The 18,109-nt window shown below is 37.6% G+C and overlaps 1 protein-coding gene across 1 annotated transcript in view; it reads left to right on the forward strand.

Moving 5' to 3' along the window:
* MMUT (methylmalonyl-CoA mutase) overlaps positions 1–18,109 on the forward strand; it is a 43,224-nt gene that overhangs the window by 19,197 nt on the left and 5,918 nt on the right. Inside the window, exons 9-11 of the mRNA XM_072407405.1 lie at positions 5,434–5,565; positions 9,008–9,155; positions 16,072–16,239. Of these exons, the coding sequence (XP_072263506.1) occupies positions 5,434–5,565; positions 9,008–9,155; positions 16,072–16,239 (448 nt within the window). The remainder of the gene's footprint in view (positions 1–5,433; positions 5,566–9,007; positions 9,156–16,071; positions 16,240–18,109) is intronic.

Here is an 18,109-nt window from a genome sequence, read left to right on the forward strand (position 1 = left end):
TTTTTGGGATGTGAGAGGAAACCGGAGTACCCGGAGGTAACCCACAGAGACACGGGGAGAACCTGCAAACTCCATGCAGATAGTGTCCTGGCTGGGACTCGAATCTAGGACCTAGCGCTGCAAAGGCCACAGTGCTAACCCCTGAGCCACCATGCTGCCCGTGTTTGTTCATTCTTCCAAAGGCTTGGCCACAGGTGCACTTTAAGATGTCCCCATTCATGGATTGTATTGTATTTCTGCAAATCCACAGAAAAACATGGTTCAGTAGTTGAAAGATGTGCCTAGCATAATTCATCGGACATTCTTTATGTCTTGGCTGCTTTCTACAAGTAGAATGTTGATGTGGAAGTTTGGGTACATTAGGAAGAATGATTTCCTCCGTTTTCTTCTGGTGGCCCTTGACATCGCTGCTTAAGCAGAGTAATTGGAATGACAGAGGATTGTTTTTATTGACTTTTCTGAGTGACCCAAGTGAACTATATGTGATGTAACCACAGCTGTTCAGCAATATACAAACTGGCAGAGACATGTGCTGTGATCCCATCTGCCACTGGATACACGGGCAACACTAACATATTGAAAATATATACATATACTAAATCCTTCCAAGGAGCTTAACACAATATTTCAGTTCCGTCGAAAGAAAAAACAATCTTCTTTAGCAAACTGGTTATTCTTACATGGTTCTCTTTTCCCAATACTGATCTAGACATAGCCAGTGTACATAAAGTTCAATTAAACCCCCGCCATACTCGCTTGTCTCTGTTCCATTGCAGGGGCATCTTCTTCCATCTTTTAGAGAGATGTAGTAGAGTTGCAGTAGATGTAGTAGAGTAGTTTAGAGATGCAGTATTTTATATGCATGTGTTGAAGATGAAACTGTTAATTCAGCATGTACAAAACATCCCCAGCTACCATATTCTGCACTAATATTTAAAACAGCCAGGAAGTAGGAACAGGGGTTAGACATATATTTATTCTTGTCTGTTCCTTCCTGTACTGGTAACAACACAAAGTGGATCTGGTAAAAACCTTGGAGAATTTTTACCATTACTCCATTCAAATAAAAAAAGAACTCTTCTTACCCACATTCTATATATAGAAATGGCCCATTTAATGGCCAACCAACTACTCATGTGATTGGTGCCCCTTAATTACTACAATGACTGACAGCTTGGATAAACTTCCAGTGGTTCTCCAGTCATACAATCACTATGTAATCTTTGACTTGGCATGAACAGGAGATTGCAATACGAGATTAGAAAATAAACACTGCTAACTTCAATTATTATCAAATACAAATATATGGTAGTAAAAAAAGAAAAGAAAAATAATTACATTCTTGCACATTTGTCAACAGTTATTTTAAATGAAGGATTTAGGATCACTTATAAACTTCAGTGTTCTTCCCAACCACTTTTAGCAGAGTGCACCACCTGGCACTTTTTAGTGACCACCCGGCTGTTTTTAGGTGCGTTCACAATACAGGGGCCAGCACCCGCCTGCAGCTTCTTCCCACCCAGCCTATAAAATTTTCTGAGGAAAATACTGAACGTATTTCTTATTTCTCTAGTTTCAGTCTGCGTATTGACTCAATTTGGCATCAGTGAGCTCCAGTCCTTTTTTTTGCCCCCCCAAAGATTTCCGAAAATGAAATACATCTGACCCGCCCGCCTGCCCTCCCACTCGCATTACCACCCTCATCATCATTTTCAATACATGCAATACATAGACTTTATTCTTGTACACCCATCATGTGACAGAAAGCCTAGGCAATGATCACATGGTGCTTGACCACCAGGGCCATTGTGTTTGTTTCAATCCATTAGAGACTGCATAGTGTAATATTTAGTGTCAGACAAACTTGTGATGTGAGAGGATGAACAATACACAGCCTGCATAGATAGATAGAAATTAGTCTTTTCAACCGTAAAATGTTTGTAGAGGGGTTTGTTTTTGTTAGTTATGAATGAAGTAGTAAACCTCCTCAATTTTTTCAATAAATTTCAAGTTAAGCCCCCGGCTTGGTCTAAGTTTTAAATTTCCGCCCTCTGTGCATTTAGGTTTGACACCCCTGTCCCAGAGGGTTTAAAATAAACTGGATTTTTTATCTCATAACATTGGCAGGCTTTCCTTCCCGCAATGATTAGATATCACACCTGCAATATGAGAATGTTTTCTTGTGAATAGGCTGAAATAACCAGCCTGTATATGGAGGATGTAATGTTGTATCTTTCCCCCCTTCAAGACAGGACCAGATAGTTTTACCATAACATAAGGAAGGTTACATAGGTATTCTAGAGATAAATTTTTGACTTTTCTAGAGCTGCCCCGACTCTCTGAAATGGTCTTCCTCGTCCTATTCTGCTTGCTCCTACTTTCTGCACATTTAAAAGAGCATTCAGAGCCCATTTTTACAAACTTGTCTACTCGTCTGCTGTCTCTTAAAACCTTCACCACTTCCCACCACTACATATCTCCCTTTCCTATTGTGTGTTACTTCCCCCACCTCCTAGATTGTAAGCTCTTCGGAGCAGGGTCCTCTCCTCCTATGTCACTGTCTGTATCTGACTTTAACTGTATTAAAGACATATGACTATGGTAGGGACATTAGATTGTGAGCTCTATTGATGGACAGATAGTGACCTGATTATGGTCTTTGTAAAGCGCTATGTAATATATTGGCGCTATATAAAGAATAATGATTTATTTGTTTTATGGTTTAATTTATGATCTATTTTATTAATCAAAATATAGGGACTTTGAGAGGCTAAAAAACAATTTACCACATTAATTATACATACATATTAAAATCATATACATAAATCTCTCTATAATCTTAGTTGTTCAATATTCATTCCTTTTTGAGGATGAGGCAAAATTGTGCTTGAAAGCTCATAGATGGAGTGTATTCAACTATCTGTATATTGATTTTCATTTATGATCTGTCAAAGATCATATTTTTGTTCAACACATGAATAAAAAAAAAATACCAATACATGTTGCATTATATCACTCAATGACACATGCACGCCATCGACAAGTGAAATAATATACAGGAGCCGCTGCATTTTGACAGCCTTCCCCAGTTAGAAAAAACCCTGCAAACCATTTATTATTATTATACACAGTATTTACATAGTGCCTACATATTACGCAGCGCTGTACAAAGTCCATAGTCATGTCACTAGCTGTCCCTTACAATCCAATGTCCCTACCTCCGTCATTTAATCCAGTCTAAGGTCAATTATTTTTTTGAGTGGAAGCCAATTAACCTAAATGTTTTTTGGAATGTGGGAGGAAACCAGAGTACCCGGAGGAAAACCACGAGGGGGAACATGGAAACTCCATGCAGATAGTGTCCTGGCCGAGATTTGAACCTGGGACCCAGCGCTGCAAAGGCAAGATTGCTAACCACTGAGCCTCAGTGCAAGTTTCATTTGCCAAACGGTAAGCTTTGGACGAGAATAGGTGGATAGTAAAACCACTATCACCCCTCCGGAAATGCAGAAATATTCCAAAAATGTGGAAGAATTCTTGCCTTGGAGTGCTGGAAGAGCTGCCCTAAGTTCTTTAAATGTTTGTATTTTCCTTCATGTTTTTTTTTGTATACAATGGCACAGTAATAGTGCTGACTTTTGCATCAGTTTTAGATCATTTCTGTTACTCTAACAAGCAAATATTGTGACAGGCAGAAGAAAAGTAAACCGTGTGATTATATCTATATATTTCTTCTCTGTGACAGCTAATGTTAGTATTATGCTTGTTTGTAAACCGAGTGATTGGTAAATTGCTGTTATTGACTCTTTATGTTTCACTTTATTTCTTCTTCACTAGCATTTACTGCTACGCTAAGAATCCCTTTGAAAGCAGGACTATATTTATTAAAAAACTGCAAGCAGTATGGCTTTTTATTGCAGAAAATACTTTCTGTATTGCCATTCCCTTTTAAAGCTGTAAGCCATAAACAATTGACTTTTTTTATTTTTGTTTCTTCGTTTGATTGGGTTTTTTTTTAGGGTTTTTTTAGTGGTGATTGGGATAAAATATGCTTTAAATGACCTTTAACTTTAATCTCAGCCATTCATAGGTGAAACCAGGGATAAAATGTGGATCGGAGGAAAGAGATGGTTTAGGGATCATGTGTCATTTGTCATTTTTATGCAGATTTATTTACTTCTATTCCCATATACTGGGCATTTGTGGGAGACCACATGTAGTTAATGAGCATGTTCTTCGTTGGAGATGGATGATGGCAGCCACATGTGATTATCATAAGACTCTACGAATCTATTTCATGTGAAAAAATACATGCTCCAACAATTAATGGGTCATGGGATTGGAATTTGCTCTAGTAGTTTATCCCCGATGTACAAATATGTGTTGGAAGTTTTTAACATCCAGAACTTTCACAGGACTTGGGGTACAAAGAAAAAAAAAACAGGGGTTTCACCCAATTATGATAACTGCAGTAGGTATGTTGGTTACTTGTGTATGTCTTTTTTTTTTTTTTTTTTTTAGTGCCACATCCACCAGATTTACAAGAAACAATTTCAGGCACCTTTTATTATATGATGCTATTTATGTAGTGCCAACATATTACGCAGTGCTGTACAATGTCCATAATCATGTCACTAGCTGTCCCCCAGAGGAGCTCACAATCTAATGTCCCTACCATAGTCATATGTCATTACCATAGTGTAAGTTTTAGGAGGAAGCCAACTACCCTGACTGTATGTTTTTGGAATGTGAGAGGAAACCGTTGGAAAACCATGCAAAAACAGAGAGAACATAAAAACATAGGGTCCTGGATGGGATTCAAATTTGAGACCAAGCGCTGCAAAGGTACTAACCTTTTAGCCACCATGTTCTATTTTGTATCTTTTACCTGGATGGTATTGAATAAACACAATTGGAAAACAATATTTGTGTGTGTTAGTCATCTTTGAGGCTGCAAATCAATAAAATGTGAATATTTTGGAGGGGGTGAATTTTTTCTGTACCCCCTGTATATCCTGTATAATTTAGGAAAAAAAGAAATTTGGGGCATTGCAATATATGCCCTCTCCTATGTTACACATACTGCTTATGGTGTAGAGAAAACAATTGGAGTTGTCTTGTAGTTTAGAAGAGACCCAAACCAGGCTGGAAATTTTGCAAGTCAATACAACATGAAGAAATGCTTTTTTCTTTTATTTTCCCAGACATTCACTTTATATGTAAATACAAAGCAGGCTTGTTGCTGTCACTGATAGCTTAGTAGTAGAGGGTAATAGCAGGGCAGTGTTGTACTTAGAAAAATCCAGCCTGCCCAATTTGTCATCTTCATCACAAGATTGTAAAAGTCCTTTTCATCTTTGTATGTGATTCCCTGCTCTTCTGCCTTTATGCCAGTGTTCTAGTATAAACCGAGACATGTCTTCTCCTTCCCAGGTGCACCGTGGGAGAAATCACAGAAGCCATGAAGAAGGTGTTTGGAGAACACAAGGCCAGCGATCGAATGGTGAGTGGAGCGTACCGCCAGGAGTATGGAGAGAGTGAGGAAATAGCCGCCTCTTTAAAAAGGTAAAATGTATTCCCTTTTACAGTGCCAGTATCTGTTATGTTGATTTATTTAGAAGGACAGGGTATTAAAGTTAAAAATTAGTGAATCTTGATGATATATCTTTTTCTATGTAGGCTGCATTTTACCTGCTTTGCCTGAAGGTCAGACACACCTCAATATAACGTGCAGTATTCATAGTAATGCAACACAAAGAAGGTCAAACACAGCCCCTGAATTGCTGTTCTGTTCAGTGAATGTCAAGGGCATTTTGCTGACCTTTGTTTGGCATATGTTTGTAGCAAACAGCTATGCCCATCAACATAAACCCTCAAAAATTCTCACTTCCAAATATTACAAATAATATTTTTAGCAATGAGCATTTATAGATTGTGCAATGTGGAATTTATGTTAGGTCCTGTATGTGAGACAGCTCACTCCTGCCTCAAGCGCCTACGTCTGCGGGAACCGATGAAAGCTGCGAATGGCAGAACTTTCCTTTTAGTTTTAAAAAGTGTTTTTTAGAAAGCACAGAGTGTCTGCCATCTGCAGAGGTCACTTCTCCCATCTCAGAACAGCATGGCTTCAGATACAAATGACAAATAAGTTGTGATGTCATCTTCTGTTTTTTTGTTCCTAAAGGGTTTGAACAAGTTGAGTCAATAAACATTGATTTAGTAAGAACTAGGTTTCAAATTGTGTAAACTTGTCAGCCTTTAAATAGAAAATGTATAATTTAAAGTAAATGTAAAATCTTGCAATGAGATTCACATTAAAGTCACTTAAGCCTCAGTAGGACATTTATATAAAGCTTTACATTTTATCTAAAACTTTTTATTCTGATTGTTTTTATCATGATCACATTACTGGTAGGTTCTACTCTCCACATCCGCTCCATAGGATGGTTGTAGAGATTGCCACCCATTCTAGTGACTCTGGCCCTTTGCAGATTCCTTCCCTATTGATTGTTATTCTTTATGCATGGGTGGACAAGGAGATGGGTTTGGCTGTACATTTACACTTTTTTCGTTAATGGGGTAGAATGAAGAAAATTTGAGGATCTCTAGAGGATCGGTTAACAGCTACTTATAATTGGATTGTATAGAAAAATACAAAGGAAGTAGGGAAGAAGCAGGGTTTTTTGGCAAAAGATTAACATGTATTTTTCAAATAATTACAAAATAAGTGACATAAACTTCATTAAATCAGTGTAAGAAGAGCAAACATAGTACAATCACAAATAAAAAGAACTATAAAGAGATCCCTCAATTCTACCAACGTTCTATTTATTTGTCATTGTACTATGTTTGCTTTTCTTACACTGATTTAATGAAGTTTGTGTCACTTAAAACAGTGCAATTTAAGGTTTTGCAATGACCGCTGCTTTAAGCCCTCAGAATGCACTTACATTCAGAAAGCGCACTAAAGTACTGTTGGGTCTAATAAATGTAGTTTTTTGGTGGTTGTTTCAGTCATATCTTTATCCTGGCTGTGCAATATAAGAAGATATTTGTTACCCTATGACATAGAGCAATAGATACAATGGTACCATTTATGGGCACACACATAGAGCAGTTAAATTTAGGGTAATATCTAACACATTTATTTATTGGATAATATTTTTTTTCTTTGCTTTCATGCATTGCAAAATATAATGATTTTCTCTTCGACAATGTGACACTGAGCATATTATGCCAATATGCTATATTACCAAATCTGTATTTGAGCTTGGATGGTAATTTTGCGGTGCAGTTGCCATTTACCAAATTTTCTGCTTCAACTCCCCACCAGTGGTGTTTGCTGGCGACTATGATAAGCATTTTCAAGTTTTTATCAAATACCCGTAAAGTGCTTTATAAGCAGTTTCCCAGAGTTGTTGTTGTATCATGAGGAGTATGAAAAGTTGAAAGGTCTTCCCTACAGACACTTCCAAACCTACAAATCTCATAGCAAGTCTTCAAAAGTATTCTTATTCATGTCTATTGAAGCATCTGACAAGTGCACCAATTAAAAGATGCAACATGAAGCATTGTGACGCCAAGAGAAAACCACATTACCGCCTGCAAAAAAAGCCTTTTCAACAACTCATTAATTTAATTATTTTGAAAGCTTTGCAGCCTTTTATAATTTTCGATTAGTAAAGGGGACCTTTTGTGAATATAAAACTAAGCAGTGATGCGTTTACTTTTGAATGGTGGAAGGGGATAGAACGAGAGTGGGTTGATTGCAGAGAAACTTTTCATTTATAATTCATTCATTCATTTTAAAGGGCAGGCATTCCTACTACCAAACTTTTTTTTAGCTTTCAGCCTTCATTTGGCATAGTATGAAGAGTTTAGGTGGCTAAATCGCCTTCAATAAATCATTATTTTTAAGACATTAAAAGAAGTACAATTTTTCATTTGTAAAACGCTGCATAATATATTGGTACTATATAAATACAAAGTCCATAGTCATGTCGCTAAACTGTTTTTCAAGGAGCTCACAATCTAATATCCCTTCCATAGTCATGTGTCATTACCACTGTCTAAGGCTAATAATTCTGATGGGGAAGCCAATTAACCTAACTGCATGTTTTTGCGTTGTGGGAGGAAACCAGAGTGCCTTGATGAAAACCAATGTCATTACAAGGAAAACATGCTAACTCCATGCAAAGAGTGTCATGGCTGAAATTCAAACCTGGACCTGCAAAGGCAAAAGTGCTGACCACTGTGCCAACCATTCTCCCCCCCCCCCCTCAGTACATGACTAAGAATTAAAATTATATGGCTGTTGTATGGTGATTTATTATTGTATTACATGATGTTTTGGCATGTTTATATGTGTAAATATATTTATATTTATATATATATATGTATCTGTGTATGTGTGTGCATATATATATATGTGTATGTATGTATATATATATGTTGTCTATTGCATATTTTTTCCATCCTCTGTTTAATGAAATATAAAAGTAGGGTAGATCATGAAGGAGATGAATGCAAAACCTCAAATTACAGTGGTTTCTCTATAATGCAGCTTCTCATCCATTATTCCCCAGCAGTAGTTCTCTCCTTTGTCATTTTATGTGACATTTTCAACTAGAATACTATTTGCATGAGAAGATGACCATTCAAGATAAGAATCCCCAGTGTTCTGAATGTGGCAGGATTGTAATTGTTCATCTGTAAAACTAAGGATTTGCTCTATAGAGATACCATGACTCTATAGCAATGACATACACATGGCTTTCCATTTACAGCATTCCATTTACCCCAAAAGAATTCACAATCTCATGTCTCTACCGCTCTCATACACACTGCCGCTGCATTGCGAAGAAACAGATTAATTTATATGTATAGCCAACGCGTAACTGACTAGTGTAACATTGAATTGTGGTGGGAAATGTGTGCAGAGAGTAGATTTTTTTTCTTTTTTTTTAATTCTGTGTGATTTTTTTTTTTGTTTGTTTCATCTTATTAGAGTGCAGTGTTTCATAGAGCGAGAGGGACGAAGACCTCGTCTGCTTGTGGCAAAAATGGGGCAGGATGGACATGATAGAGGAGCAAAGGTTATTGCCACTGGGTTTGCTGACCTTGGATTTGATGTGGACATTGGACCTCTTTTCCAGGTAAGACATTGGCATTACTGAAACACATTGGGATTCATAATAAAAATAGGGAAAAAAAGCAACACTATGACTGCACTGTTTAATTAATCGTGCACATTAATTCTTATCCTTCATAACCACCAGTCAAGGGGAACTCTGTCCACCATTACTTTTCAACTAGCTTATTATTTACGAAACTGAGGAAAATTTCACCAACACCAATATTCTCCCCAGAAGCTGGGTAGGAAGAAGCTGTAGGTGAGTGGCAGCCACTGTAATGTGACCCAACTTTTCAGTACCCACCCAAAAATAGTCACGTGGGTACTCAAAAGTGCTCGGTGGTGTCCCAGGGTAAAAGGGACTGGGGAGAACACTGTAACCTTGGTGTCTCTTTTAATGATTTATCATGCTCTGTGTCTGTACTTCCTTCCTGTTTGAGTAGTGTTGCAAGGAACATAAAGTCCGAAGAGTTTAGAACCTCCGTCAGGGTTTTATTGCTTTCTATGATTCCATAAGGGAAATTTTCACTTGTCCCGTCCAGAAAATAGGTGTCGGAACATAAACACAGGAAAAATCTATTGAATAATTATGAAACCTGACCAACGTTCTAACCTTTCCACACTCTAATACTATAAAAGAACACAGACTGAAATAAAAAAAATGACTGAAAGCTTTACCCTTTTTAAAGCAATCTAAAAAAAAAAGTTTAAGCTACAAATACACTTTAGGAAGTTCAGACATCTGTTAAGACAAGACTTAAATGCTACCAACCCTAGAACAGTTTCTGTCCATTATACAATATACATGATTTATTTCCACATTTTAGCTGTCTATCCATTAACGCGATGATCAGATGCGAAGGTTCAAGTACAGGCCATGTACAGGCCACAGCTCCCCGAGGTGTCAAACTCACATTTGTACTTGGCTAAAACATGAGGATGGACACTTTACAGGTCATAACAGCAACCTGTGAATGTCGATGAACATCGCCTGTCACTTTGTTTCAGGAGCTGCCAAACTAATAGATGGCGGTGATTTATATTTATAAGATATGATGTGGATTCTTTGTACAGACATGGAAAACTGAGATATCCGGGGTTTTAACACCCAATGCCTAAATCAAGTCAGTTGCTGCTAATGAACTGAAAAATGTGTATGCAATATGGCCCTATGTCTTTGGACACCTGACCATCACCCTTACAACTATATAGCTATAGGAAACCTATTTAGGTAACCAGTACAACATATACAGACATTTCCAATTTTTCCTTAACATTATAGAGAGGTCCCTCTGTTTCAGCATGTTTCCTATTCACAAAGTCATATCCATAAGGACATGGTTTGACAAATTGTGTGTGGAATAACTTAAAGCGGAAGTAAACCCAAAACTATCCCAAAACAAAAAAATCATTTACCTTCAACCCCGCAGATAAGTCTGTCTGTCGGGAGATTTCTTCCATCAGGTCACACGTCGTCCCAGTATCCACCTTCGACCCGGCGCAGAGGGAGCGCCAGGTGCCGACATCTTCTCTCTTCTTCCGTGTTCCTCTCCCTATGTGACATGGATTGGGAAAAAACGTGCCAATCTCACTGCGCATGCGTGAGATCAGCAATTTTTTCTCAATTGATGAAAAGGTGGGGCAAAGGCATAGGTGCGCTCCCATTCATTATTGGGTCTTCTTGTCCAACATCCATACCTGAGCTCACAAATGTGTTATTCACTGAATTATTACCAATTCCTACAAACACCTGACAAACCTGTGGAAAGCTTGGGTTTGTTGTATTAGATGCAAAGCGAGATCAACTCCATAATACATTTGTGGTGTAAGAATTGAATTTGCAACAAGTTCATGTAGATGTGATAGTTGTATGACCACTGTTCTAGTGCATGCAGAGGAGTAAAAGTGACCATTGCCATTAGCCTTTAGTTTATTATTGCTTTCATTTGACTTACCCATATGACAGCTGAAGCTTGAATGGTCACACTGAAATATATCTCTTCATTAAAGAAGAACTATTGTCTTTTTGCCATAAAGTTTGCAAAAAAATTGGGAACCTCTTTCTTAGAATACAGAAGCACCGTTGCCTAACACACCCACTACAGGATCCTTACAGTTTCTTCATAATTTCAGTATTCAAAAATGTTCCTACAAACACTTATCAGATTTAGCCATTGGAATGTGATTGGTGATGTAGGAATCAGAGACCGTTTTGCATCATATTCATCTGGAAGTACACCTATAAAGTTGGCAACATTCTCCTTTTGGCAATGACTGGGAACAACAGGCCAAAATAACTAACAAAGAAAAGAAAGGTCGCACTTCCCATCCTGCAGAGCTAGTTTATAAGGCTGAAAAAAAAAATGCTCTGTTGCTGACATTTTGTAACTTTTTGAGTACAGTGATGAAGGATTGGAAAGTTATGAAACATTACAAGAACACATTTAGGGCAATGTCAGTAACTTATACATATTCTATGTATCTTTTTGATTTTAAAGTTTTTTTGTTTTTTTTTAATAAAATGGTATTTTGAGATGGGGGTAGGTAGAATGGTGGAGGGGGCGGCGGGGGCTAAAACTAAAATATTTAAAATGCCTGTAGATAAACTATAAGGGAAATGTTGAGCTTTCTGATGTCAGTTTAGTTCCTTTGTTTGTTTAAATAGTATTAGTAACTCATTACCTATAGTATCTCTCCCTTTGTATCTGCACAATTGCTATTTATTATTTATCATGACTACAGCAAACTAAACAAATGTTGTATAGTTTGAAAATACTTTTTCATTTTTTCCATTGTGTCATTGGCATGAATACATTCTTCACATATTCATAAAAAAGTATTGTCCCCAAGTCCCCTTTGAGCCATATTTAATCATCCCAGCTCTAGTACTGCTTATGCACCAGAACAATACAATGTTTACATTTGCATTTATTATCCTGTTCACTCTGAGATAACTGTTCTATTATTTCAAACTCCAGTAATACATACATAATTTATTGGGTTGGGTGGCGTTTTGGCAATTGTTGTTATTCCTTTAAAATATTTTACTTTTTTAATATAAACTAATAACAAGGAAACATAAAACATTTACAATATTTTTTTCTAAAGTAAATTAAAAATCTAAAATGAAAAAACAAAAATAATAAAATATAGAAACCAGCACTAAAATATAGATAGATAGATAGATTTTATTTTCCCTTTAAATGCCTTTAGATAAATCTTGGTTCATAATCTGGTCACACTATTAGATGGTGGTGCTTTAAAATAAAATGTGTAAGGACTTTTGCCATCAAGATGAGAGACATGAGTTTGTTACACACTTTACATTAGGGCATCACGACATCTACTGGTGGCCAACAATATTGCAAAAAAGATCTAAGGCCTAAGATCAAATAAACCCATCATAACCATCTTAAAAGTAAAGATTATTTTACCTGTGTAAAGGGGATAAAGAATAAACAGAGTAAGGCCTAGAGTATTTTTTCCTTTTATTTAAATATTTATTGATATGACTTTTTTTTTAAATAACACCCTGTAGATGTTATTATTGACATTATTTTATTTTTTAGCAATTTATTATTAAGAATGAATTTTATTGACATTTCTGTTGATTACTCAATATTCTCCCCAGATTTTTTTTTAGGTTGAATTGAAAGAAGCTGTAAGCAGTTGGCAGTCCCTATAATGTGACCCAACCTGTAGTGCACAAGGTGGTGCACCTGTTTAAAAGGGTCCCGGGAAACAAAACTGTTACTGTTTTGCATATAAACAGTGATGGACACATTTTTAGCCCTAAATTTCTACTAAAGTCCAAGCATTTTCTTGTATTTTTAGGTAAGATTAAGTACCCTGGTTTATATTTGAATACGTACAGTATTTTGGCAGTTAAGTAGAAAATAGAGCTAGTTAGGATAAACTAAGCATTACTAGAAACACATTTTATTTTCACATGCAAGGTTTTCTCCAGCATCTGAAGGATAAAAATTAATTACATAAATAAAAAAAAATACATTTAAAAATGTGAATGAAAGGATCAAGGTTGGTTTTGTTTGGCCAGCAATGGGTGCAGCATGGGACAGACTAAGCTGGCACTGCCAGTTAATACAGTGGAACAGTACAAAAATTAAAAGTTGCAAAGTAGTTCCTAGAATTTAAAGAAAATCTATGCCAAATGAATCCTGTGATGAAGAAAACACATTTAATAACACCTATTTCTTTTTCCAAGTGCTAATCGATCATTGGTGAATGTGCTAATTAACCATGCACTTAAAAATTTGCTTACAGTTTATTAAACACTCATCTGCCAGCTGACATGTCTGTTTTCAGGAACACAGAGGGAATAGACTTGTGATTTTAGCAATGTCATTATTTTTTCATTTGTTAAGAAAATGCTGTTTACATTTCCTTCAACAGCTGCTAAAAGTTTAACATTTTAGGACCAATTCTAAACATTTTTTTCCCTATATGAACCCCAGTGATCCCTAAGATGCTCCCCAGTGATCTGGGTTGTGTGACACTCGGTAAGGACATATGGGTGTCATGGCCTCATACCTAAAATTGGAACTAAACCCTTTTTTACACTCGCCTGTTCATGGTCCATAGTGCACACCGACATCTTTATCCTTTTTCATCCTGGTTGAGGTAGTTCATTCAGTCCCGACTGCAGCAGGGAAAGGTGTGAATTCCGTAGTATGCACATGCGCAGCTCAGTATTTTTGACAGATCTGAAAGTGATCAAGCAGGTAAGTATGCTTTATTGCAAAAGGAACATCTATGTCCTTGCCTGGTCGCAGATTTTAAAAGTGGAGCTTTTAATTTCGCTTTAAAGCCACGTTAGCACTCTTACATCTTAGTGTAATGAAGCAATGATATAAAATAAATAGAAAGAACACCCAGCACATAAAAAAAACAAAACATGCACTGTTGAGCCAGACAGAGGGATGGCAGGGGTAGAGTCTTAAGTTCAGTTTGCCATTAAAGTGTGGGCTCAATCTAAAATGACATATAATGCAATCTAACTCTAAAATTGTTGTATCAGTTGATCTTTCCAGTAGATCTGTTTTCTTTCACTGCCTAGGAGTCAAATAAATCTCAATCTAACCCAATTGACTGAGGACATACTGTGAGTGCAGCTCATCCCCATAGCCCTGCATTCATAATATAAAGATTTAGGGAAGCTGCTGTTGTCATGTCATTGCCATTCCCTGTGTCATCTAAGATTGGCCATTACCAGGTAATATTAGGTCGATGTAAAGGACTGTGATTGTCATGTAACCAGCCTATAAGGCAAGTATAGAAAAACTAAAAGATCATGCAGTTGCAAGGTTGTGGTTGGTTGATGGACTTAAAAGCAATTTGTAAAAAGAAAATATTTGCTAGATACTAGGTCTGATCTGCAATTTTATTAGCTGCCAGGTGGAAGCTGAGTGAGAAGAAGGTTTAGGCAGGTGGAGGCCCCAGTATTGTGCCCCCACTTTTCAGTAAGGACCCAAAAGCAGACAAAAAAGTTCCAGGCAGTGCACCCGGCTAAAAAAAAGCTGGGGAGAACACTGCCTAAAGCTACAGATTACTCTGCTTGGTGTACAATTTTAGCATACCTGCAGAGCCAGCAAGTGTGCTGGGATGAAATAACTCCCCATGTATGAGCTAGCCAGTCAGTATAGCAAAAGACACTGACCACAAATAATGAATGAGCAAACACTGAAGATTGGTGAGGGAGCTGACATCTTTGGAGGATAGGTAAGAATGGATGGTAGTTCTGCTTTAATGTTTATTTGCAGAACAAAGTTACAGAAGTTTCATTTAACTCATTGCAGCCATAAGCTTGTTGGCACCCCTCCATGTGATAAATAGTTATCAGCATCCGACTACTGTCATGGTTGTTTGGTGGATGTTACAGAGATTTTTGGACATTAATTTTTAATGCAGCTTTTATCACTTGTTATACTAGGGAAAAGGCAATTGATTCATTATCACACTTAGAAATCGAATAAGTATTCATTTTAATCTGTAAACCTAGCTCCAAAAGTAGATCTCTCTGAGTGAATTAAATACTGAGCTGTTCCAATATATGCAGTACCTTCACGAGCTTCATCCAAGCCTAGGCTTCACTGATGTTCTGCAGGCTGGTGGAAGCATTTCTTTAGTTTTCCCCTTCCTAGTAATAAGACTGTAACATTGTATCATCATAGCAAGACCTCCACAGGCAACATGATTTAGGAAGTAGGTGGGCCTGATTTATTAAAGCTCTCCAAGACTGGAGATGATAGGCTATCATAGGAGAACCTGTGAGAACAAGCAAACCTGAAATGGACTTCTTAAAAACCATTTGCTATTAGCAAAAGTTTTCAATCCTGGACCAGATACATTCTAGGTTTGCTGGATTATGTGTTTGAGATGAAAGTAAACATCTTAAAGCCCAAACCCACAGTCTCTCTCTAGAGATCATCAATACATCAAATACCCGGTTCTTCAAATAGCAAAAGAAGCAACTATATATCATCATGGTGGCTTTGTGACACATCTTTTTTGCTTCCTGTTGGCTAGTGAGGGTGCCCATTGCATTTTGTTGCCAATTCATTGTTAAGGGTCAAAAGGGGTCATGGGGAAAGGGGATAGCTAGAGGGAAAGCAGCAAAAGAATTGGTTGTTTTTTTTCTGCATTCAGTGTCCTTTCATCTACTATAGTTCCTTTTAACTGTAAAGCATTGGTAAGAATTTTTCTTCTGCTCTCTTCCCTGCCAACATCTATCACATATGAAAATGAGATTATAATGTCCCCCCTCATGCTCAAAGCTCATTAAAACCATCTCATTGCTTTTTAGAAGTCAGCGGCTTAGCGGCCACCTGTGTGGCCTGCACATGTTTCAAGAGAAGAGCCGCTAAGCTTTTCCTCTAGGATTGTTAATCAGCAATTTCTTATTTCTTCTTCTGTGTTAGACTCCACGTGAGGTCGCCCAGCAGGCCGTGGACGCAGATGTGCACTGTGTGGGTGTGAGCACGCTGGCCGCAGGTCATAAAACACTCGTTCCTGAACTCATCAAAGAGCTAAGTGCCTTAGGACGCCCAGATATTTTGGTTATCTGCGGAGGAGTCATCCCGCCACAGGTAATTTTACTGCATGATGATTTCTAGTCAATACAACTAACTCCAGCAAATCAATAAATAGGAACAAAACAGATTTTTGTTTGTGTATTTTATTAATAAAAATATGAAGCAAATTCTAGTCCATTCAGATTTTTTTAATGACTATGAATGGTATCTGTGCTGATTATTTTGTGATTAGAGATGTTTTGATGTATTGATGCCATTAGGTGAAAATCAATTAGTTTCTTTCTTGTCCATTAAGAGACTGGGAAATTCCTTGGGAGCTGCAGTGGAACCTTAGTCAGTGGCAATGAAAAAACTGTAGACCAGTCCAGGATAACCCCTTCTCCAACCTGCATGCTTCAATTTTCTGTTGTTGTCTTAGCAGGATGGATGTCTTCAAAGGCAACTAGAGGTCTTCTGTGTAAAAGACTAACTTATTTTTTGCAGAAGCTGGAGTTTTTCCTAAACTACATTGAATTATTTTGTAAATTGCATTGAAAGCTGATCTCTTTAATTGCTGCTTTCCAAGTAACACATATCTGCCATGACCAAGAGTGCCCTATCCAAACCCTGCTGGACTATGCTTAGTCATACCCAGAAAGAATATTGAGTCTAGGATTGTTGTAAGGTGCTTTCCTGAATCTATACTGGTTATTTCAAGGCAGCATCTGTGTCATCTTTGGAATCATTAGGTGTAGCTTGATTAATCCCTTGTTCTACAGTCTTGCGTGACTTTATTACCAAAGTTACCCAGTAAGTCACTGACTTGGACCACAGAGGCTACAAATATGCTTCATTCTGTCTCTGACCTGCCAGGGAACTTAGCGGCTTCCAGACTTTGTCTGGCCCGGAGCCACTTCAGTCTGTACCTGACAAGTTTGCTAGTAATAATTTAAGACTGTTTCAGCCTGTATCTTCTACCATTGCTGTCTTCGTTCCTGGGTCTGTAAAGCTTCTAAAGTGGCAAAGACCTTTTCACTGTACCTGCTTTATGGTTTCTTTCTCTGTGGTTGTTGGTTGTTTCACCTCCTAAACTCTTACTAACCTTATATCTGTTCAGGTGAAAAACTGATTTACCACATACTGAGGATGGGGCATTTTCCATCATTAACAGGACAACTACCTATCCTTTGTTTTCAAAGATGCAACTGACAAGTGGTTTAAATGCCATAATGCTTGATGGTGTGCCCTGTCCTAAACCTGATTTTTTGCTGTGACTTTGCTTTTCCAAGCCACTGTTCAGAGTTTAGGGAGATTTTTTAACTTTTGCAGGCACCTGGACAGCTTGCATTTTTGCTGCAAGTGTTGGTCCCCAGAGATACTGCCTGGTTTCTCAGCTCCCATCTTACAATTTTTCTGGACAAATCTTATAAGAGCCGTCTTGGGTGTTCTGAGCCAAGGTGTCATTGCCCTAGTCCCTAAGGCAAAACAGTTTTTGGGGGATTTTACTGAAGCCTGATGACTTTTCCCAAACTCAAAGAGAGCATTCGACCCATGTTGGACCTTGGGACTCTGAATTTGAGTTAAAAAAAATTCTGCATGGAATTCACCTCGGCTGTCATTTCCCTACTGTGGACACCAAGGAAGATGCTCCTGCATGTATCTCTATCTTTTCAGCATATCCCCATTTTTTACAGTTTGTGGTTGCACCCTTACAGTTCTAGTTTGTGGCCCTTCCCTTTGATCTCTAATCTGCATGTTGAGAGTTGATCAGTGTGCCTTGAATAAAGCCAGGACCATATTATTTTTTCCACAGGACAAAGTTCATATTCTTGGATTACAGCTATTGCATTTGAGTTCTGGTTCCTTTTAAGGCAGTTCCTTTTGCTCAGTTTCACTGCAGGGAAATTCAGCACAACATTCTGGCATTGTGTCAAGTAAAAGTTTT

The sequence above is a fragment of the Pyxicephalus adspersus genome, chromosome 4 (assembly GCF_032062135.1).
Source record: "Pyxicephalus adspersus chromosome 4, UCB_Pads_2.0, whole genome shotgun sequence".
Classification (NCBI taxonomy): Eukaryota; Metazoa; Chordata; class Amphibia; order Anura; family Pyxicephalidae; genus Pyxicephalus; species Pyxicephalus adspersus.